The sequence below is a fragment of the Musa acuminata genome, unplaced genomic scaffold, assembly GCF_036884655.1.
Source record: "Musa acuminata AAA Group cultivar baxijiao unplaced genomic scaffold, Cavendish_Baxijiao_AAA HiC_scaffold_412, whole genome shotgun sequence".
Taxonomy (NCBI): domain Eukaryota; kingdom Viridiplantae; phylum Streptophyta; class Magnoliopsida; order Zingiberales; family Musaceae; genus Musa; species Musa acuminata.
The window spans coordinates 610,019-634,773 of NW_027020660.1; the positions used below are offsets into that span (position 1 = coordinate 610,019).

A 24,755-nucleotide genomic window follows, 5' to 3' on the forward strand; every position below is an offset into this window, starting at 1 on the left:
CCAGACTTTCTTTTCTTCTTGACTTTGCCAACTCTCTTCCTTTTAGATACTTTCTTACCGCTAGAGATTGGCAATTCATCATTATCTATGGTTTCAGTATCATCGCATACTTGTAGATCAGCTTGTTGATCACAAGTATTGCCATTGGAACCTGTTTAACAAGAATTTTGAGACATTATCAAATTGTTTTACATGACGAACGAGTTCCTTACAGATTTTCTAACATTAATTAAAGAAGAAAACCGACCTATTCTAGAATAGGATTTAGGTAAAAAGCTACCAACAATCTACATGTACAATTTGTTCCAACATCACTGTGCTGACAAGCACTGCCATAAAACATGCCTATTTGTCTGTGCTTCATGATATCATAACCCAAATACTTCATAGGCTAGCCAGATTTTTTTTTGTGGTAGAATACTTGACCAAACCTAAATGGAGGTACCATGACTAAAGATTCAACAATAACTAATGAGATGCCCATGACCACCGGGAACCAGAAGAGTCCTGATGGTAAGGCTTGTCTAAATCATTTGCTATTAATAGTGTAATACAGTAAATTTATTGCCAATGATGTAAGAAGTCCATGGACTGATATTACTAGTAACTAGCACACATGGGCATGCTGTTGCTCAGGTATGTATACTCTTGTAACCCAAATATTTTATCAAACTATATAAATCTGAACACATGGAATATGTTTTGATTGGGTTTTGTTTCAAATTTAGCATGCATTTAGGGCTTCGTTCATCATAACATGTGATCCAAATTGTACCAAGTGGGCCTTGTCATGTGACCCAAATTGCCTAAGCCCATGCATTATCAGCATCCCTGTCAGGTCATTTGCCTAAGTGGGATTATTAGGAAGTCACAATCTACCCTAACCAAATGGAGATGTCCTCAACAAAACTGGCTCAAAATCCCTCACTCAAGTACACTATTATCATGGTGCACATGATGTTCATGGTGTTAACCCTAAAGCTAGTTGACCTACTAATCCATTATTTGTATGGAGGTTAGCTATGTTTTAGATAAGACTTAGTTGACCTACTAATCCATTATTTATATGGAGCAGAAACAAACACACGAGATGTTAACCATGTTTGTTATTTGAAATAGATCAATCAAGTTACATGTACTAATATCACATTCATTTCCAATGTGGATCTACCGAAGTATTAAGTTGTATAGAGCCATAGAGCATGTAAATGTGAATTTGTAGTGTCAAATCCAAATTGTTAAATAAGTAATACCTGAGAAATGTGAATCGATCACCACATTTGTTAGATGTTGCTTGAGGAAAACCTATTAAAAAAAGAAATATACTCAATGATAGGTTTATACAAACCAAAAAGAAAATGTGAACTGTTTGCAAGCACTAGTTGTTGAACCTATGCATTCCTCTACAATATGCATCCAATTACCCCAATATAACCTATAAATTAATGGGCTTTACATGAAAAATGAATCTAAACCAAGAGGAAGAACTAAATTGCAAAGCACTACCAAACTTAAATTCCCTTCTTTAAAATTGTTCTATTATATGTAAGCCAAAGGATACTGAAAATTTTGTTGAAGCAAGATCCATTTATGAGCTGATAGTAGTTATAGCATACCGCAGATAGAAGTTGTCTCGTCTTTGCATCCCACACATGCAAATAGCTGTCCAATCCTATAAACCAATATCATCATTAAGTATGACCTTATAAACCTACGACCAAAACACTAATGCATAATGTGGCGAGTAAAGAACTAAGGTTTGCACGAAAGCATAGTTTGACATATTACTTGTGAAGACATGGCATATGAAATTAAAAATATTTCATGCTTAACTATAGTTTTACCAAAAAAAACTCATAGCAAGAATATATATTACAGTTTCAAACATGACAAGAAATTTCAGTCAAAGCTCTAGGGCCAGCAAAATAAGAGAAAAAGATTCTCTTACATCTTGAACGTTCAAAATTATAGTTAACTTTTAATAAAAAGTAAACTTGAATTTGCAAGGTACAAGTCACCACAAACAAGTATCCCAAAGTATGGCAGTACACTTTTCAGCATGTATCATCTTTTTAAATTACCAACAAGAGAACTTCCAAAACAACACATCCAAATATTACAAATGATGTCCATCTAATGCCGAGTCTATTGAGGTGGGAACTACCTAAAACTTGATGATGCTTACTGCTACCATTGAGATATTTTCTTCAATAAAATCTGTCAACATGACATAGCTAGAAATGAGAATTTCACACTAGGCCGATGGTGTACTGCCCCAATGGCTAATCCAATCAAATTGGGGATTGGGTCAAGGTCGATGTCGGACCCAGGGTTGGGTTATAATTGTTCAAAACTAATCAGGACCGGGACAAGAACAATATCACCTATCCCCATCCCCATCTCAAGCCTCCCCCATCCTTTCTCCACGTATCCGACCGCACCAGAAAAAAAACCCCAGCAATTTCATATAAGTAATTTACCTACTATCTTGTTAATATAATTAAAGAATATATCAATAGTAAAAAATGTATTCATAAGCTATGAGATAATAGTTACATCAATCTTTATTGTGTCGGAGATGGTACTAAGTTTATGAACCCGAGTCAAAGATGAGGCAAGGTCAGGGGACTTGACTAAATCCAATTCAACTGGGTCGGGTTTGAACAGATTTGACAGGGAAACATGCATAATCATGGTTGAATTAGGGTACAATTTTCCAAAACCGATTTAAGTCCAAGACAAGGACAGATATCACCTAACCCAACCCCAAGCCTGCCTGCACCAGCCCATCTCACCCCAATGAAAAAAATGAACCCCCAACTATCTTGCAAATATAACTGAAGCATATGCCAATAATAATACATGTATTCTCGTAGGAAATTCATGCAGCGGTAAGACAGCTAGTACCATTAATTTTTTGTGTGGGTCATGGATGGTAATAAATTTATAAACCCGAGTCGAAGATGAGCAGGATGAGAGCCGTATGTTAGACATAACACTTTGGTTTTCATTAGAAACACAAACAGAAGGATGTTTATCTTTAACAAAATTGATTGTAAAATAACTCCCAATAAACCATGAAAAGTATGTCGAACATTAACCTTCAAGATGAAACAGTATGCACCAGTAATTTCTCTTGAAATGAAACAATGACTGATAATCCATGGAGGATCGTTACTCAACATATCAAAGAACAATAGAAAGCTTGAAAAGTTACATTAAATGAAAACCACCAAATATATTAAATTTGGTATATCTGAGTTATAAACTAAAAACTTCCAACATGGAACACTATTCTTTTTCCTTTTTTTCGAGGAAACAAAACACTATTTTGTGCCATGGTAGAAGTAAAATTGACTGAATATGTTGAATTAACAGTATACAACTTCTTACCACAAGATGCTATCATGGGAAGTTCTGGATGTCTCGCTATAGATCTGATGCTTCCAGAGCACTTACCAATAAAGCATCCGATCAGTTTTCTTGAAACAAGGAAATCGACTGCCATCTAGTCAACATCAAGAGTTAGTTCTAAATATTAGTAACCCTGAATCACTTGAATCACCAGGGGCCAATTCATCATTGATAGAAGCTAATTATTAATTGTCTAACAGGTGATACAAATGTGAAACCATTAAAAGAAAACTCAGATATTTCAAAATCATAAGCATCAGAATAACGGTAAATACTACAATTCAAAAAACTAAAATGAATGGTACTACCCATTACCCCATACTTTAACGACACTAGGAATTTGAATTGTTAAATAAGATTTTTCAGCTATAAGCATGTCCTAGCTTCAAGCTCACATTGGAAAAATCTACCCAGTTAATTAGATGAAATATTATTACTTGAACTGAGTTAATAACAGAAAATATAAGTTCCAAGTGAGTCAAGCTAGTTCCGTCTCTGATAATGAGCTCAATTCATTAACATTCTTTGGACCAAATCCTTAATCCAAGAGCACAGGTCACCAAAAATGTAAACATAAAGCATGGACTTCTCAGAAATGACAGAAAGCATTAATGCACAAAAAACAGGAGGATGACTACTTACCGCACATAGTTAAGAATAGTTGAGCCAGTTCATTGACAATGAAAAGAAATTAGAACATCATGTAATCAACTGAGAAAACTATGTAATATAGGAGTTAGCATAATTTCCTTTATGCATACCATACCTGCAACACATGTCACATTCAAACCTTTAGTTTCCTTGTTGGAAGTGACTATTCCTGGTTCTATATCCTTAATTCATGTTGAGTCTTAAACTTTTTTTACGATTTCATAAAGGCCTTCAACATCAGCTGATTACTTCTAAAATTGCTTATGATGTAGCCACATATATTGTCTGACATAAAACTGTTTGAAAGAACTTTCTGTTCTACTGAAAGTTTCAACTCCAACAATTTGACCATAAAGGAATAACAAGTTGAGGTTCATCGGACAGCCCAAAAACTAAAAAGTTTTTATCGATGAAATAAAATAAGAAACCGTGATAATTTTGTCCATTATGGTAATAGGACTTAGTTTATTATGGGAGTAGGAACAAGGAGCTAGACATATGATAAATGTCTATAAGAATCAAAGAGTCTTAGATATGAGATGATAACTAAACGGCAATCAGAGAAAGGATCTGATCAAGAAATTATATCCAATCAAGAAATTATATCCACAAAAAAAGAAAACAAAAGAGAAATAAACAAAACAACTAAATATAATTAACAATGTAGTTGTACAGTGACCTTGTAGAACTATGACTTTCACTAGTTCTCATACATGAAATTTCAGAATCATGAGATTATGATCATAAAAAACAACAAACTAAAGAGGATGAATGAATCGGGTAAATAAAATTAAAGCATAGCCGCATAGTGTACGTGTAGAACTATGTCTTTTACCTGTTCTCATATCAAATGAAGCAAGATCCCCAAAACCATTGCCTACATAGACTGTATAGCCATCTAGATCTTCACAAGCTGCTTTAATTGGAGATTCTCTAAAGTCGACTGAAATTACAGGTCTCCTCTGTGCTGAAGTATCATAAAGACGAATCTATCACAAGATATAATTTTTAACAAATAAGAGAATAATAACATACTGATCATTAGAATCTCATGCGGACTGAGTAATTAGTTTACATCATTTTCTCAACTTCTAAAGCAATGGGTCAAAAACTATTAACCACATACAAAAGATTCATTAATCAGGATAGACCATATGGTCAAGAATATTTCAACATTAATCAATAAACAGAAGAAAACTGTTTATTAACTACAAGTTGGTTAACACTCCAAATGTGCAAGCAGTATTTGTAAAAAAGTTTGGTCAGGCACTGTTATCATAAAATCAAACTTAAGGCTTTCACATGTATCCTCGATCTCATGGCAACAATTGCAAAAGTTGTCGAAAGACTTACAATAAAAGTTATACTCCCAACTATTAGCATTTTTTAGCTTGTAAGCTACAACTAGTAAACATATTTCATAGTGCCATACCTGATGATTGATCGTGCCAGCCACAACTTTTCTATGGTCATCTTCACTCAGAAAAGTTGCAGCAGTAAACCAAGTTGGAGAGAATATACCAAGTCTATTAGAAGGAGGCTACAAAAGACAAAGAGCAAACCGATAGAATCTTCATAATCAAAATACAAATAGACCAGAAACTCTCATTAAATTGCACTAATAAGAATGAAGTGACTCACAGATTTTGCACTCCAGATCTTACTGCATTTTCCAAGATCCCACATGTTCAATTCAATGCCATTCCTGAGAGAAAAGAAAACACAAATTAAAGTACTAGGCCAAAATTAGGCAATATAACAACCTTTCAAATTTTTATTAAAGAGGCTGTCACCCATGAATATAATTGCAACAAACTCATATACATTTCTTTAACAGCTTACGGAAACTTACCCTCCAAATAAGGCATAATTCTCACTTTTATCCACTGAAGAACATATTATTTTACCAGAAGAGCATACATTCCATGTAATATGAGAAGCAGTAGTTGAGTTTTCTGGCGCATCACCGACGGGAATGGACCTCAAGCAAGCATTACCCTTTTCCAGACAGGTAAGTAATGAAACTGACCTGAAAAACATAAGGATTGAATGAATATAAGAATGTGCATGCAATTCGAGATCACAACTAAAGTTTGTAAGTAACAGTACCACCATGAACTAAATTTTACTCGATAGATGTACAGAATTTCCATTCTTGCATACAGATGCATGCATATGCAAAATCATTGTGAATATACGTCAGCTAGTTCTCCTCTCTTCTAGTTCTAATACAACTTTCTTTGTCCACAAAGCTTTGCTCTTGAATCACTAGATAAACCTTCGTATTAAGTTTCACTATCTATATACATTGGAACCTTGGGATGTCAAATACAGGAGTAAGTGCTGAAAGCAAGAATAATCTCTCTGAACTTTTTTATTCAATGTCCTGCAGATACATATGCCTGCAGCAGTCTTTTAAACATGATAGTGTCATAGGTTTGACCCCCTAAATGCAAATTGGGCAGGTGCTAAAATTTTAATTCAACCATCTGTGATACTCTTTCACATGAACAAGTTTCTACAGAATATATCTTAGGTACAGCAGATTGGTAAAATGTTCGGATACAAGTTCAAAAAAATGCTTCATCTGCTATGAGCTATGAACTATGGCATTTATTTATGTTACCTTGATGGAACATCGATTCCTTTAGTTTTGAAGAGATGCAATCCAACAACATGATCATCATTAAGAGAGCCATCCAGTGATAAGGGTTGATCGATCTTAGTGATGCCCAAAGCCTCTCCATTAATAGGATTTAGACACTCAACCTGGAATTCATAGAATATCCCATGTTTCAACAACCTAGAAAAAGAGGGTTTTCTCTTGTTTCATATATGATAACTTACCGAACCATTCTTGCGAGCAACAGCCAAAAGCTGCAAAGAATAGCAAACAATTTACAAGTGTCATGTCTAGAAGGTAGAAGAATATTTTACACGTCGAACTGTTATGAGATTAAAGATATAATTATACTAGAGTAACATATAAGAATTTCCTAACAAAGGAAAGAAAGGTGGAAACACATCTTTAGTGATTACATGCCAATCCAAGAATGCGAAATAGAATGTGACATTATAGTCAACAGAATTCGCAAATCCAAAACAGGGTTCCAATGAATTATAAAACTTCCTTATAGGAATTGATCCTAGATCTCAAACTAATCGTGAATAATCACATTAAAGTTTGTATAATACTTAGGAATGCTTGTCCACCGTAATCAAACTCTAAAATCTTTGAACATACACTTTTCTTTTGTAATGTTAAACCACCATATCTCCATTGATCATCCAAATTAAACTTTCAAGCTGGAAAGTGAAGGCACAAAATAGGTTTCTGCTTCTTTAAGAAAGAAGAACATAACATGAATATTAGCTTCAAACTAGAGAAGCTTTCATTAATATTCAAGAGAAACTAATAAGATCGATTTCTGGTTTACTTCAAAACTACCAAGAAGCCATGAAGATCCAAAAGGAGACTAACATAAGCTTTGATTTGATTGTTTACCTCCCATTAAGTAGTTAAGATTGTCATAGCATTCATTTATGTATAATAACTCAAATCCAACAAAGAATGTGATAACAAACCGGATCAGTTTTGTGATCAGAATAAGAAGCAGCAAGGACACAAGATGAAGCATTTGGCTGCCCCCATGTTTCTACCACCTTTGGAATTCCAGTCTTTCCATGAGCTTCGACAACTGAAAACTCATTGCAATATCACATCATGAGTTGTAATTAAGAAATGCATGCCATGTAGACCATTCAAGAAAGAGTAATGTTTAAGCAGGCGGCGCCTGGGCGCTCGCCCGAGCCCAGGCGTGGGCGCTTCGGGCGAGCGCCTGGGTAAATCAAGGCGACCGAACCAGAATTTAGGTCTGGTTCGGTTCTGATTCGGTTGTTAGTTGGTTCAATCGAACCAACTAAACCTATATAACCCCAACCCTAACCCTTACCCAACCCTAACCTCCTGCCGCAGCCGCTGCCGTTGCCGATCCCGATCCCGATCGCGATATCGCTGCTCGTCGCTCCTGCTCCCGCTGCCGCTGCTCGCCGCTGTCGCTGCTCGCGCCTCCCGCGAGCCTTCCCGCTGCTCGCGCCTCCCTCGAGCCCTCCCGCAGCTCGCGCCTCCCGCGAGCCCTCTCGCTGCTCGCGCCTCCTACGAGCCCTCCCGCGAGCCTTCCCGCTGCTCGCGCCTCCCTCGAGCCCTCCCGCTGCTCGCGCCTCCCGCGAGCCCTCCCACTGCTCGTGCCTTCTGCTCCTTTTCCCTTTCCCGCTGCCGCCGCTCGTCGCTGCTGTGCCGCCGCTCGCCACTGCTACTGCCGCCGCTCGCCGCTGCTTCCTCGTTTCTCCATCAGGCTTAGTATATAGTATACTCTTAATATTAAGTTTATTTGAATTTTGAAATGATTAATTTTCTGTTAATAGATTAATAATATATTATTTTGATTTTAATGTTGTTAATTTTTATTTATTTGAAATTATTAATTATATTATATATTTTTATATTTTAGCGTCTCGCTTCGCTCGGGCGAGCGCCTGGGCGAGCGCCTAGCGCCTCGGGCGTTTGTGGACCTTGGCGCCTTTTGGCACCTAGCGTTTTTTAAATCACTGGGCAGTCATATGGTGTTTTGTTTGTCTTCAAGTTCCTTAGATTAATTGATAGTGGACATGTCACTCGAATCCCAGTCAAATGTCATACTAATCTTAAATTAAGAATTTACCCTTAGCATCACCCAATTTCTTCGAGAAAGAAAAACAAATTAGTCGATAACATAATGCTGTTGGATTTGGTAATTATCGATGAGTTTTGTTGATCATCCAAGCATTTAACAACTGTATCAATCATCGAGTGGACATGTCACCCGAATCCCAATCTAATGTAATACTGATCTTAAATTAAGAATTTACCCTTAGCATTACCCAATTTCTTCGAGAAAGAATAATAAATTAGTCGATAACATAAAGCTGTTGGATTTAGTAATTATCGATGAGTTTTGTTGATCATCCAAGCATGTAACTGTATCAACCATCGAGTGGACATGTCACCCGAATCGTCGATGAGCTTTGTTGATCATCCAAGCATTTAACTGTATCAGTCATCGAGTCCAGCAGATACTCTATCGATGTACGGCCAGATGATGGGGATAACAATAGAATTTACAGAAAGGACGATGTAAATAAGCGAAGGATGTCACAACCGGGGGCATGGGTGAGCGAGCGAAGACGAATCAACAGCACCCGTAAGATTGGTTGTGAGAGAAAGATCAGTATTGCTGGCTATGGAAGGTGCCGAGAAACTCGATTGACGATTCTCAACACTATATCGTCGGCGACAATATCGAAAACAGAGCGACGAGTTCAAATCGGAAAGAATCGACACATGAAGCTCACTTTTAGGAGAGATCTAGAACATGTACTGGATCTTGACAAGAGGGGAGAACGTAGGAGTCCGCTAGGTCAGAGATCGACAACTCGATTTGGCTGGTCTCAGGAGACGTCCGACCAGGGCGATCTACGCTCGCCCGGCGCCGTTTAATCGGTGGCATAAAAAATAACGAAAGGATGGTCATGGTTCTCGACTACGGGTGGGCTGACGGGTGCATTATCCTTTTTGGTTTACCCCGCTTAAAAAACATCGTCGAGTCGGGTTTAAAATAAATTGATCTCGATCCAAATTTTATCGCTCGGTTCGGGTTATACCTAGTCTCGGTAACGGTGGAAAATAAATATTAACTCTTTTCCTCTCTTTTTTAGTTTTTTATTTTTTTTTTATAAAAAAAATAATTTTTATGATAACGAAATTATCACTTATCATTAAGATAATATCGTATAATTAATTGAAACAATTCGATAAGGAAGATAAAATCTGATAATTATTTATAATCGATTGATATGAAACATTACAATCGATCATCGTCCAACTTATATTATCGTATAGAGGTTAGCATAGAAAGACGGTTCAAGCTTAGCTTCCCTGTCACTCATAAACATAAAATATCAATGGGGGACGTTAGGATAATTGTAAGCTATATTCTATATAAAGAAACATAGAAAACTGAAAGAATAAAAGAATTGATGGTTATGGTTCTCAACTACGGGAGGGCTGACTGGTGCACTATCCTTTTTTGTTTGGCCCGCTTACAATTGGCATCGTCGAGTCGGGCTTAAAATCAATTGATCTCGATCCAAATTCTAACGCTCGGTTCGGGTTATGCCCGGTCTCGGTAACGGTAGAAAATAGATATTAACTCTTTTCCTCTCTTTTTCAATTTTTTATTTTGTTTTATAAAAAAAATATTTTTTATTATAACGAATTTATCATTTACCATTAAGATAATATCATATAATTAATTGAAACGAGTCGATAGGGAAAATAAAATCTGATAATTAATTATAATCAATTGATATGAAACATTAGAGTCGATCACCGTACAACATATATTATCTTGTAGAGATTAGCATATAAAGACGATTTAAGTTTAGCTCCTCTCTCACTCATATGCATAAAATATCAACGGGGGACGTCAGGGTAATTGCAATCTATATTCTTTATAAAGCGGATCGAGATCAATTGATTTCAAGCCCAACTCGACGATGCCAATTGTGAGCGGGCCAAACCAAAAAGGATAGTGCACCCGTCAGCCCTCCCGTAGTCGAGAACCCTAACCATCTTTTCTTTTTTTCTTTCAGTCTTCTGTGTTTCTTTATAAAGAATATAGCTTGCAATTATCCTAACGTTCCCCATTTATATTTTATGCATATGAGTGACAGGGGAGCTAAGCTTGAACCGTCTTTCTATGCTAACATCTACACGATAATATATGTTGGACGGTGATCGACTCTAATATTTCATATCAATCGATTATAATTAATTATCTGATTTTATTTTCCCTATCGACTTATTTCAATTAATTATACGATATTATCTTAATGATAAATGATAATTTTGTTATAATAAAAAATATTTTTTTTATAAAATAAAATAAAAAACTAAAAAAGAGAGGAAAATAGTTAATATTTATTTTCCATCGTTACCGAGACTAGGTATAACCCGAACCGAGCGATAAAATTTGGATCGAGATCAATTTATTTTAAACCCGACTCGACGATGTTTGTAAGCGAGCCAAACCAAAAAGGATAATGCACCCGTCAGCCCTCCCGTAGTCGAGAACCCTGACCATCCTTTCTTTATTTTTTTTGCCACCGGTTAAGTGGCGTCGAGCGAGCGTAGATCGCCCTGGCCGGACGCCTCCTGAGATCAGCCAAATCGAGTTGTCGATCTCTGACCTAGCAGACTCGTACGTTCTCCCCTCTTGCAAGATCCGGTACATGTTCTATATCCCTCCTAAAAGTGAGCTTCATGTGTCGATTCTTTCCGATTTGAACTCGTCGCTCTGTTTTCGGTATGGTCGCCGGCGATATGGTGTCGAGAATCGTCAATCGGGTTTCTCGGCACCTTCCATAGCCAGCAATATTGATCTTTCTCTCATAACCAATCTTACGGGTGTTGTTGATTCGTCTTCGCTCGCTCAGCGTCACCTATGCCCCCGGTTGTGACATCCTTCGCTTATTTGCATCGTCCTTTCTGTAAATTCTATTGTTATCCCCATCATCTGGTCTTACATCGATAGAGCACCAGGCTTGGTCAGGTATCTGCTGGACTCGATGGCTGATACAGTTACATGCTTGGATGATCAACAAAGCTCATCGACGATTCGGGTGACATGTCCACTCGATGGTTGATACAGTTACATGCTTGGATGATCAACAAAGCTTATCGATAATTACCAAATCTAACAGCTTTATGTTATCGACTAATTTGTTATTCTTTCTCGAAAAAATTGGGTGATGCTAAGGATAAATTCTTAAGTTAAGATCAGTATGACATTAAACTGAGATTCGGGTGATATGTCCACTCGATGGTTGATACAGTTGTTACATGCTTGGATGATCAACAAAGCTCATCGATAATTACCAAATCCAACAGCATTATGTTATCGATTAATTTGTTTTTCTTTCTCGAAGAAATTGGGTGATGCTGAGGGTACATTCTTAATTTAAGATCATTATGACATTAGACTGGGATTCGGGTGACATGTCCACTATCAATTAATCTAAGGAACTTGAAGACAAACAAAACACCATATGATAGCCTAGTAGTTGGATCAACATAATGCGTCGATCAAGATGGGATGTTTACCAGACGATTACTATTAGTAAGCTGCTAAATGAGATAGAGGCTCCATTATGTCGAGATTCGAAAGAGGAGTTGGCTCCTGACTTCTGAAAGAATAGCTGTTTAGCATGACAGGATACCGATATTGTGGCTCTAAGGAACATGAAAAAATATGTTGAAGCTAGTTTAGATGTATACACAGTGTGATTATATAAAAGATCTTTTGTCTTTTTTTGTTTTCTCCTTCCCATCAAGTATGTTTGAAACTCGTAATTTTTGGGACATTGATTGATCTTTTTCTACCTACTTCTCTTTGGAGATTCCACAGCACAAGATTTTGCAGCCCCTACACCTTAATTGCTTTGTTATTCTTGTGTGTTCTATTGATCGGTTAATTGTTTTGCTTTTACTTACTGGTGAAATTTATAATTTCGGTGAAGTTTTGAGGAGCCAAAATGTTTCAAGAAGATGCCACGAACAAGTGCATTGGAGTGCCCTGGATGCCCACCTTTGAGAGCCTTGACGACTGACGTGCTCGGTCTTGTAAAAGGTGGTTGTTATTGCTTAAACATTACTCTTTCTTGAATGGTCTACATGGCATGCATTTCTTAATTACAACTCATGATGTGATATTGCAATGAGTTTTCAGTTGTCGAAGCTCATGGAAAGACTGGAATTCCAAAGGTGGTAGAAACATGGGGGCAGCCAAATGCTTCATCTTGTGTCCTTGCTGCTTCTTATTCTGATCACAAAACTGATCCGGTTTGTTATCACATTCTTTGTTGGATTTGAGTTATTATACATAAATGGATGCTATGACAATCTTAACTACTTAATGGGAGGTAAACAATCAAATCAAAGCTTATGTTAGTCTCCTTTTGGATCTTCATGGCTTCTTGGTAGTTTTGAAGTAAACCAGAAATCGATCTTATTAGTTTCTCTTGAATATTAATGAAAGCTTCACTAGTTTGAAGCTAATATTCATGTTATGTTCTTCTTTCTTAAAGAAGCAGAAACCTATTTTGTGCCTTCACTTTCCAGCTTGAAAGTTTAATTTGGATGATCAATGGAGATATGGTGGTTTAACATTACAAAAGAAAAGTGTATGTTCAAAGATTTTAGAGTTTGATTACGGTGGACAAGCATTCCTAAGTATTATACAAACTTTAATGTGATTATTCACGATTAGTTTGAGATCTAGGATCAATTCCTATAAGGAAGTTTTATAATTCATTGGAACCCTGTTTTGGATTTGCGAATTCTGTTGACTATAATGTCACATTCTATTTCACATTCTTGGATTGGCATGTAATCACTAAAGATGTGTTTCCACCTTTCTTTCCTTTGTTTGGAAATTCTTATATGTTACTCTAGTATAATTATATCTTTAATCTCATAACAGTTCGACGTGTAAAATATTCTTCTACCTTCTAGACATGACACTTGTTAATTGTTTGCTGTTCTTTGCAGCTTTTGGCTGTTGCTCGCAAGAATGGTTTGGTAAGTTATCATATATGAAACAAGAGAAAACCCTCTTTTTCTAGGTTGTTGAAACATGGGATATTCTATGAATTCCAGGTTGAGTGTCTAAATCCTATTAATGGAGAGGCTTTGGGCATCACTAAGATCGATCAACCCTTATCACTGGATGGCTCTCTTAATGATGATCATGTTGTTGGATTGCATCTCTTCAAAACTAAAGGAATCGATGTTCCATCAAGGTAACATAAATAAATGCCATAGTTCATAGCTCATAGCAGATGTAGCATTTTTTTGAACTTGTATCCGAACATTTTACCAATCTGCTGTACCTAAGATATATTCTGTAGAAACTTGTTCATGTGAAAGAATATCACAGATGGTTGAATTAAAATTTTAGCACCTGCCCAATTGGCATTTAGAGGGTCAAACCTATGACACTATCATGTTTAAAAGACTGCTGCAGGCATATGTATCTGCAGGACATTGAATAAAAAAGTTCAGATAGATTATTCTTGCTTTCAGCACTTACTCCTGTATTTGACATCCCAAGGTTCCAATGTATATAGATAGTGAAACTTAATACGAAGGTTTATCTAGTGATTCAAGAGCAAAGCTTTGTGGACAAAGAAAGTTGTATTAGAACTAGAAGAGAGGAGAACTAGCTGACGTATATTCACAATGATTTTGCATATGCATGCATCTGTATGCAAGAATGGAAATTCTGTACATCTATCGAGTAAAATTTAGTTCATGGTGGTACTGTTACTTACAAACTTTAGTTGTGATCTCGAATTGCATGCACATTCTTATATTCATTCAATCCTTATGTTTTTCAGGTCAGTTTCATTACTTACCTGTCTGGAAAAGGGTAATGCTTGCTTGAGGTCCATTCCCGTCGGTGATGCGCCAGAAAACTCAACTACTGCTTCTCATATTACATGGAATGTATGCTCTTCTGGTAAAATAATATGTTCTTCAGTGGATAAAAGTGAGAATTATGCCTTATTTGGAGGGTAAGTTTCCGTAAGCTGTTAAAGAAATGTATATGAGTTTGTTGCAATTATATTCATGGGTGACAGCCTCTTTAATAAAAATTTGAAAGGTTGTTATATTGCCTAATTTTGGCCTAGTACTTTAATTTGTGTTTTCTTTTCTCTCAGGAATGGCATTGAATTGAACATGTGGGATCTTGGAAAATGCAGTAAGATCTGGAGTGCAAAATCTGTGAGTCACTTCATTCTTATTAGTGCAATTTAATGAGAGTTTCTGGTCTATTTGTATTTTGATTATGAAGATTCTATCGGTTTGCTCTTTGTCTTTTGTAGCCTCCTAATAGACTTGGTATATTCTCTCCAACTTGGTTTACTGCTGCAACTTTTCTGAGTGAAGATGACCATAGAAAAGTTGTGGCTGGCACGATCAATCATCAGGTATGGCACTATGAAATATGTTTACTAGTTGTAGCTTACAAGCTAAAAAATGCTAATAGTTGGGAGTATAACTTTTATTGTAAGTCTTTCGACAACTTTTGCAATTGTTGCCATGAGATCGAGGATACATTTGAAAGTCTTAAGTTTGATTTTATGATAACAGTGCCTGACCAAACTTTTTTACAAATACTGCTTGCACATTTGGAGTGTTAACCAACTTGTAGTTAATAAACAGTTTTCTTCTGTTTATTGATTAATGTTGAAATATTCTTGACCATATGGTCTATCCTGGTTAATGAATCTTTTGTATATGGTTAATAGTTCTTGACCCATTGCTTTAGAAGTCGAGAAAATGATGTAAACTAATTACTCAGTCCGCATGAGATTTTAATGACCAGTATGCTGTTATTCTCTTATTTGTTAAAAATTATATCTTGTGATAGGTTCGTCTTTATGACACTTCAGCACAGAGGAGACCTATAATTTCAGTCGACTTTAGAGAATCTCCAATTAAAGCAGTTTGTGAAGATCTAGATGGCTATACAGTCTATATAGGCAATGGTTCTGGGGATCTTGCTTCATTTGATATGAGAACAGGTAAAAGTCATAGTTCTAAATGTACACCATGCGGCTATGCTTTAATTTTATTTACCTGATTCATTCATCCTCTTTAGTTTGTTGTTTTTTATGATCATAATCTCATGATTCTGAAATTTAATGTATGAGAACTAGTGAAAGTCATAGTTCTACAAGGTCACTGTGCAACTACATTGTTAATTATATTTAGCTGTTTTGTTTATTTCTCTTTTGTTTTCTTTTTTTGTGGATATAATTTCTTGATTGGATATAATTTCTTGATCAGATCCTTTCTCTGATTGTCGTTTAGTTATAATCTCATATCTAAGACTCTTTGATTCTTATAGACATTTATCAGATGTCTAGCTACTTGTTCCTACTCCCATAATAAATTAAGTCCTATTACCATAATGGACAAAATTATCACGGTTTCTTATTTTATTTCATCGATAAAACCTTTTTAGTTTTTGGGCTGTCCGATGAACCTCAACTTGTTATTCCTTTATGGTCAAATTGTTGGAGTTAAAACTTTCAGTAGAACAGAAAATTCTTTCAAACAGTTTTATGTCAGACAATATATGTGGCTACATCATAAGCAATTTTAGAAGCAATCAGCTGATGTTGAAGGCCTTTATGAAATCGTAAAAAAAGTTTAAGACTCAACATGAATTAAGAATATTGAACCAGGAATAGTCAGTTCCAACAAGGAAACTAAAGGTTTGAATGTGACATGTGTTGCAGGTATGGTATGCAAAAAGGAAATTATCCTAACTTCTATATTACATAGTTTTCTCAGTTGATTACATGATGTTCTAATTTCTTTTCATTGTCAATGAACTGGCTCAACTATTCTTAACTATGTGCGGTATAGTCATCCTCCTGGTTTTTGTGCAGTAATGCTTTCTGTCATTTCTGAGAAGTTCATGCTTTATGTTTACATTTTTGGTGACCTGTGCTCTTGGATTAAGGATTTGGTCCAAAGAATGTTAATGAAGTGAGCTCATTATCAGAGACGGAACTAGCTTGACTCACTTGGAACTTTTATTTTCTGTTATTAACTTAGTTCAAGTAATAATATTTCATCTAATTAACTGAGTAGATTTTTCCAATGTGAGCTTGAAGCTAGGACATGCTTATAGCTGAAAAATTTTATTTAACAATTCAAATTCCTAGTGTTGTTAAAATATTGGGTAGTACCATTCATTTTAGTTTTTTGAATTGTAGTATTTACCGTTATTCTGATGCTTATTATTTTGAAATATCTGAGTTTTCTTGTAATGGTTTCACATTTGTATCACCTGTTAGACAGTTAATAATTAGCTTCTATCAATGATGAATTGGCCCCTGGTGATTCAAGTGATTCAGGGTTACTAATATTTAGAACTAACTCCTGATGTTGACTAGATGGCAGTCGATTTCCTTGTTTTCAGGAAAACTGATGGGATGCTTTATTGGTAAGTGCTCTGGAAGCATCAGATCTATAGCGAGACATCCAGAACTTCCCGTGATAGCATCTTGTGGTAAGAAGTTGTATACTGTTAATTCAACATATTCAGTCAACTTTACTTCTACCATGGCACAAAATAGTGTTTTGTTTCCTCGAAAAAAAGGAAAGAGAATAGTGTTCCATGTTGGAAGTTTTTAGTTTATAACTCAGATATACCAAATTTAATATATTTGGTGGTTTTCATTTAATGTAACTTTTCAAGCTTTCTATTGTTCTTTGATTTGTTGAGTAACGATCCTCCATGGATTATCAGCCATTTTTGGATTTTATCCTTTAAAAATTCTCATTGCTTCATTTCAAGAGAAATTACTGGGTGCATACTGTTTCATCTTGAAGGTCAATGTTTGACATACTTTTCATGGTTTATTGGGAGTTATTTTACAATCAACTTTGTTAAAGATAAACATCCTTTTGTTTGTGTTTCTAATGAAAACCAGAGTGTTATGTCTAACATACGGCCCTCATCCTGCTCATCTTCGACTCGGGTTTATAAATTTATTACCATCCCTGACCCACACAAAAATTTAATGGTACTAACTGTCTTACCACTACATGAATTTCCTACGAGAATACATGTATTATTATTGGCATATGCTTCAGTTATATTTGCAAGATAGTTGGGGGTTCATTTTTTCCATTGGGGTGAGATGGGATGGTGCAGGCAGGCTTGGGGTTGGGTTAGGTGATATCTGTCCTTGTCTTGGACCTAAATCGGTTTTGGAAAATTGTACCCCAATTCAACCGTGATTATGCCTGTTTTCCTGTCAAATCTGTTCAAACCCGACCCAGTTGAATTGGATTGAGCCAAGTCCCCTGACCTTGCCTCATCTTTGACTCGGGTTCATAAACTTAGTACCATCTCCGACCCAACAAAGATTGATGTAACTGTTATCTCATAGCTTATGAATACATTTTTTACTATTGATATATTCTTTAATTATATTAACAAGATAGTAGGGAAATTACTTATATGAAATTGCTGGGGTTTTTTTCTGGTGCGGTCGGATACGTGGAGAAAGGATGGGGGAGGCTTGAGATGGGGATGGGGATAGGTGATATTGTTCTTGTCCTGGTCCTGATTAGTTTTGAACAATTATAACCCAACCCTGGGTCCGACATCGACCTTGACCCAATCCCCAATTTGATTGGATTAGCCATTGGGGCAGTACACCACAAGCCTAGTGTGAAATTCTCATTTCTAGCTATGTCATGTTGACAGATTTTATTGAAGAAAATATCTCAATGGTAGCAGTAAGCATCATCAAGTTTTAGGTAGTTCCCACCTCATTAGACTCGGCATCAGATGGACATCATTTGTAATATTTGGATGTGTTGTTTTGGAAGTTCTCTTGTTGGTAATTTAAAAAGATGATACATTCTGAAAAGTGTACTGCCATACTTTGGGATACTTGTTTGTGGTGACGTGTACCTTGCAAATTCAAGTTTACTTTTTACTAAATGTTAACTATAATTTTGAACGTGGAAGACGTAAGAGAATCTTTTTCTCTTATTTTGTTGGTCCTAGAGCTTTGTCTGAAATTTCTTGTCATGTTTGAAACTGTAATATATATTCTTGCTATGAGTTTTTTTTGGTAAAACTATAGTTAAGCATGAAATATTTTTAATTTCATATGTCATGTCTTCACAAGTAATATGTCAAACTATGCTTTGGTGGAAGCCTTAGTTCTTTACTCGCCACATTATGCATTAGTGTTTTGGTCGTAGGTTTATAAGGTCATGCTTAATGATGATATTGGTTTATAGGATTGGACAGCTCTTTGCGTGTGTGGGATGCAAAGACGAGACAACTTCTATCTGCGGTATGCTATAACTACTATCAGTTCATAAATGGATCTTGCTTCAACAAAATTTTCAATATCCATTGGCTTACATATAATAGAACATTTTTAAAGAAGGGAATTTAAGTTTGGTGGTGCTTTGCAATTTAGTTCTTCCTCTTGGTTTAGATTCATGTTTCATGTAAAGCCCATTAATTTATAGGTTATACTGGGGTAACTGGATGCATATTGTAGAGGAATGCATAGGTTCAAGAACTTGTGCTTGCAAACAGTTCACATTTTCTTTTTGGTTTGTATAAACCTATCATTGAGTATATTTCTTTTTTTAATAGGTTTTCCTCAAGCAACATCTAACAAATGTGGTGATCGATTCACATTTCTCAGACGAAGGTATTACTTATTTAACAATTTGGATTTGACGCTACAAATTCACATTTACATGCTCTATGGCTCTATACAACTTGATACTTCGGTAGATTCACATTGGAAATGAATGTGATATTAGTACATATAACTTGATTGACCTATTTCAAATAACTAACATGGTTAACATCTCGTGTGTCTGTTTCTGCTCCATACAAATAATGGATTAGTAGGTCAACTAAGTCCTATCTAAAACATAGCTAACCTCCATACAAATAATGGATTAGTAGGTCAACTAGCTTTAGGGTTAACACCGTGAACATCATGTACACCATGATAATAGTGTACTTGAGTGAGATTTTGAGCCAGTTCTGTTGAGGACATCTCCATTTGGTTAGGGTAGACTGTGACTTCCTAATAATCCCACTTAGGCAAATGACCTGACAGGGATGCTGATAATGCATGGGCTTAGGCAATTTGGGTCACATGACAAGGCCCACTTGGTACAATTTGGATCACTTGTTATGATGAACGAAGCCCTAAATGCATACTAAATTTGAAATAAAACCCAATCAAAACATATTCCATGTGTTCAGATTTATATAGTTTGATAAAATATCAGGGTTTCAAGAGTATACATACCTGAGCAACAGCATGCCCATGTGTGCTAGTTACTAGTAATATCAGTCCATGGACTTCTTACATCATTGGCAATAAATTTACTGTATTACACTATTAACAGCAAATGATTTAGACAAGCCTTACCATCAGGACTCTTCTGGTTCCCAGTGGTCATGGGCATCTCATTAGTTATTGTTGAATCTTTAGTCATGGTACCTCCATTTAGGTTTGGTCAAGTATTCTACCACACAAAAAAATCTGGCTAGCCTATGAAGTATTTGTGTTTGGGTATCATGAAACACAGACAAATAGGCATGTTTTGTGGCAGTGCTTGTCAGCACAGTGATGTTGGAACAAATTGTACATGTAGATTGTTGGTAGCTTTTTACCTAAATCATGTTCTAGAATAGGTCGGTTTTCTTCTTTAATTAATGTTAGAAAATCTGTAAGGAACTCGTTCGTCATGTAAAACAATTTGATAATGTCTCAAAATTCTTGTTAAACAGGTTCCAATGGCAATACTTGTGATCAACAAGCTGATCTACAAGTATGCGATGATACTGAAACCGTAGATAATGATGAATTGCCAATCTCTAGCGGTAAGAAAGCATCTAAAAGGAAGAGAGTTGGTAAAGTCAAGTAGAAAAGAAAGACTGGGGACCAATACGATGATGAAACAAGTGAAGCCCATGTATTAAGTCAAGCTGAATCTGAAGACAATAGTGTCTTGCCACCCCTCAAACAGGAAAAATCATCAGATGAGCACAGCAAGAGGCTCAAGCAGAAAAAGAGCAAGAAGATTTTGCCATGAAGGAAGCATGCCGGCCATCAAGAAAGTTGTGGTGAAGGATGGGTGAGTCCGTGATAATTCCATAATTTGTGATGACCAGGACTGAGCCCACCACCACCCACCAGCTAGATGAGTCTTGCTAAACTTGCTCGAGATGTCCAATTCTTTGAGAATTTGCATCGCACAAAGATCTTAAAAATAGTGGTTTCGAAGGTAAAATTAATGAATTGCATTTCTCTGTGGTTACGGAGAATTGTGATAGTTATATGCAATTAGAATTTTGATTTGCATATGGGTTACAGAGGATTCTCCACGAGTCATTTGTAGGCAAAGTGATTGCTTGTGCACAAAAACCTGATTCACATAATGCCGAATTATATAACTTGCAGTCCACACGTCACCAATATTTACCCATGACGATAACAAAAGATCTGACCCGCAAATACAAAACAAGCCATTGAAGGGTAAGGACATTTTGTTAAGTATGAAAAGATACAGCATAATTACAGCTGCTACACAATGACCGGGTAGAGAAAATGATAGTTAGATAGATGCATCATCAAAACAACCAACAACAACAGTGGAATCGAGTGTAAAATTAGACTACATCACACGATTCAAGCTCGAATTAGAAACCCTTACATTTCAGTTGCCTAAGTTAGTCACCATCGCAAACGAATGTATGATGTTGGCCCTCGACCAAGACGGCTGCATCTAACCTTTCTCTTCAGCTGCATATAATACCACCACCATGGTGGATATGGAACTCTTAGTGTTCCATGAGAGCAGCATCAGTTTCAGATAATGGTGCTGCAGAAGAAAAGAAAAAGGTTGCCACAGTTAGCGGTGTAGTAATCAGGAACAAGAACTATGAGCAATGCACTCAGCCAACAGAGTGGACAGTGAAGACCAAAATCAACACCCACACTAGGCAGTTTGAAAAAAATAATACCAACACATGCCTGGAAATATTAACCATACCGAGCAAGTCCTCGTATGCATCTTGGAAGAATGATGATTCCAGTAACAATGGAGGTGAGAAAACTTGATCCAGAGTGTCGTTGACTTCAGGATGCATTCTTTGTATTTTTTCAGTGGATGGTTGGAACAGCCTGGCCAGGTTTTTGTTCTCCTTCAGTCCATTCAATCTATTTAACATATCTGGAATGAAGCTTTGCTGGCTATTGGCATTACAGGAAAGATCTGTCATGTTCATCGGGGCCTGAACTTCTGGTGGTGAGGAGAAAACCAGTTGTTGATTTCTCCAGTTGTAGTAATCAGGAACATCGTCGATTTCTTTCTGAAAAGCAGCATCTGTTGTTGATAGAGGTATAAAGAAGTGTTCAGAACCATCATCACTGCTTCTTTCCTGCAACAATTCTGAGTTGCTTGATGAGCTTGATAGTGCAGCTTCACGAACAGAACGACGAATGTTGTGAGCATAATAATCATCAGTCTCTGAAAAATTAAACCACATGGAATAGTGAATAGACAAGTAAAATTTGCTCATCTCTATTTATTATGTAAACAAAGTAGAAACTGGATAATAGCTGTTGGTCTTCAACATCTGAATATCGCCTCAAGTGGGTAATGGCTGAAGGCGCTGACCTTGTGCTTCACCATCTTCATCAATTGTAAATGGAGGTGAAACTGTTTTTGGGGCTGGCAAAGTTTCCTGATTGGTTTGACTACCTACAGGATGCTGCTTTGGTGCTTGGTGGCCTTTCCCCGATGAATTTGGAGTTAGATTGAATAAATGAGGGAGTTTCAAAGTTGGACTACCGGAGACTTTCTCAATCTGAGCAGAGGAGAATTTACAAGTCATCTCAGCAACTTCATCAGTCAACCTTTCCTGTTAATAAAATTTCAAATTCATTAGCAGTACATAGAGGCAAAAAGGGACAAATCTTAAAGATGACAAATTCTTGAACTAGAGGTGATTGACGAGTTGGGTCAGTCACGTTGAGATGGGTTATATTAGGGACATGTAAGGCTGATGTGAATCGAGCCAATTTTCTAGTGGGTTTAGATTTCTAAATGAGGATTGAGGAACCAAACTATATAGCTATATGGTCAGAGTGGTTGATCATATTTGGTTTTGCATGTCAGAAGGGGATTCAAGAAGATATAATTAAAACATTGCTATAAGCAAAATGTATGCTTGACCTTAACATAGCCAACCAGCCAACAGGTCAAGAGTTCTCGACCAGGCTCTGAACTATGTTCATGACAAGTTATCCTAAACAGTCTGGTGGGTTTGGTTTGACTTGGTGCATGTGATTAGCAATTGATGCCTCTACTTAAAGCAGCTGTTCTGTGCTGTAGATCTATGTTCCGTTACATTTAGTTAAGATATATCATAAATCTGGATACAGAGCAACCCTGCTTTTCCAAATAACTGCATCTTGAAAAGTAACTTGATATACAGTCATTTTCCTTTTAAGTTATAGAATTTTGTTAGCCAGCAGCATATACTTCAGCAAATCCACACTGGCCATTTTGGTGACCACCGGGATTCCTGGTGTGGAACCTTATATAATTAGTCCATGGTTGCTGTGGCACTTTAGTGCTCATTACTTTAGTTCACACAGATTATACTTGTTAAGTAATGTTTAATGCTTTAGTGATGAAAATTGTAAAATGTGGTAGTCATGCTGCATATTATGTTGCATATGGATATAGGGAAATTCATCCTCCGATGTTTCTAGAGTAGATACAGTAGCATTTCTATAATCCTAGTTTGCCTATTTGATGGGCATCTTGGAGTTGGATATACCTGATGAACACATTTCTTTAGAGCATCATTACCTCTATGGGAGTAATCAAGTTGTGGATTAGTTAGAATCAGATGCTGCTGGAACTATTAGTTATGTGTGGCATGAAGACACCCTAAGGCTTCTGTTAAATCTAAACTTGTGGATTCTTGTGGTTGCATTTTCTCAAGGAGAGGCAAGCAGTGTTTTGTTACAGAAAAGAAAACAAAAAATTAGGCAATTTTGTGTCAAGTTTCTTAGGAGAAATTTAAACCACATTTCAACAGGCAAATAACTTGCTGCACAACCACGTAATGGTATGTTCATGATCACGGTTGCCGTTTGTGACTATCAGTTTTCCCAGCTTGATTCGTCTCAATACCACAGTTTGATAATTTTTTGATGTATCAATGAAAATAACGTTTTAGCATTTGCAAGCTAATTAATGGTTGCAAGGACCAAAAGTAAGTTTTTTATATAGTGAAGTGGAAACTGTAAGAAAATTATATATTTATTTTGTAGGCAGCAAAATTTATCTATGATTTTCTATTCATTCAACTTCTGATGAATATCTTGACAATTAATGCAGATTTCTCTTTGAAAGTTGACATATTCTATAAATAGTTACCTTATCACCATAGTATTTTTCATGTCAATGTCTCAAATGTTATTTAATGCTGCCGTTTTTTTGGTGTCTGATAACATGTGTTTATTAAGAGAGCGACTTAATTCTTTATTTGTGCTTTTTTTCCTGTTTGTTTATTTTGCTGATTGCTTTTCAACCTTTGCTGCTAAAGGTGAAAGCTAATGAAGGGGAGGGCTCGGAACTGCTTCGTAGTGCATCTGACAGCAGTAGCAGTGGGCATGCGGAATCACTCGCTGCAACTCTTGCAGAACATCGCCAACATTTAGTTTGCATACAGGTCTAGTGATACCAGGATAACACTAATCATTTACGGGCTAGTCCTCCCTGTAAAATTTCAGACCTTTATCCCTTTACTTTTATGATAATCCTTTTACTAATTCATGGGCAATTCTATTTTTCACGGGGCCTGCTGCCTATTGTCTTCAAACAAAATGCTAACTGCATACATGAAACATAACAACTGTCAGATCAGCTTGTGCTACAAATGGGTTTTCTGGTTAGATGGACAAGTTTCGTAAGATTTACCTCGGATGTTGCAAGTAGAGGA

General features: G+C 36.4%; 2 protein-coding genes across 3 annotated transcripts; one reads left to right on the plus strand and one right to left on the minus strand.

Moving 5' to 3' along the window:
- Positions 1-85: 85 nt before the first annotated feature.
- On the minus strand, positions 86-11,246 carry LOC135658717 (uncharacterized). The gene is made up of 13 exons (XM_065176180.1): positions 11,195-11,246; positions 7,651-7,763; positions 6,913-6,942; positions 6,692-6,834; positions 5,918-6,094; positions 5,707-5,770; positions 5,498-5,605; positions 4,901-5,054; positions 3,394-3,483; positions 1,617-1,672; positions 1,254-1,305; positions 776-831; positions 86-151 (listed from the first exon to the last, which is right to left on the minus strand). Exons 1-13 carry the CDS (start codon positions 11,244-11,246, stop codon positions 86-88), a joined length of 1,161 nt encoding a protein of 386 aa, XP_065032252.1.
- On the plus strand, positions 9,617-24,608 carry LOC135658674 (uncharacterized). 2 transcript variants are annotated; one of them, XM_065176143.1, is made up of 13 exons: positions 9,617-12,791; positions 12,891-13,003; positions 13,712-13,741; positions 13,820-13,962; positions 14,560-14,736; positions 14,884-14,947; positions 15,049-15,153; positions 15,597-15,750; positions 17,160-17,249; positions 19,001-19,056; positions 19,368-19,425; positions 20,526-21,022; positions 24,360-24,608. In XM_065176143.1, the coding sequence occupies exons 1-12, from the start codon at positions 12,710-12,712 to the stop codon at positions 20,660-20,662; spliced, it is 1,209 nt and encodes a 402-aa protein (XP_065032215.1). In that variant the 5' UTR covers positions 9,617-12,709; the 3' UTR covers positions 20,663-21,022; positions 24,360-24,608. The 2 variants fall into 2 exon arrangements, with proteins under 2 accessions (XP_065032215.1, XP_065032216.1); XM_065176144.1 differs by lacking the exon at positions 20,526-21,022 and having other exon boundaries at positions 9,619-12,791.
- The last annotated feature ends 147 nt before the right edge of the window (positions 24,609-24,755 follow it).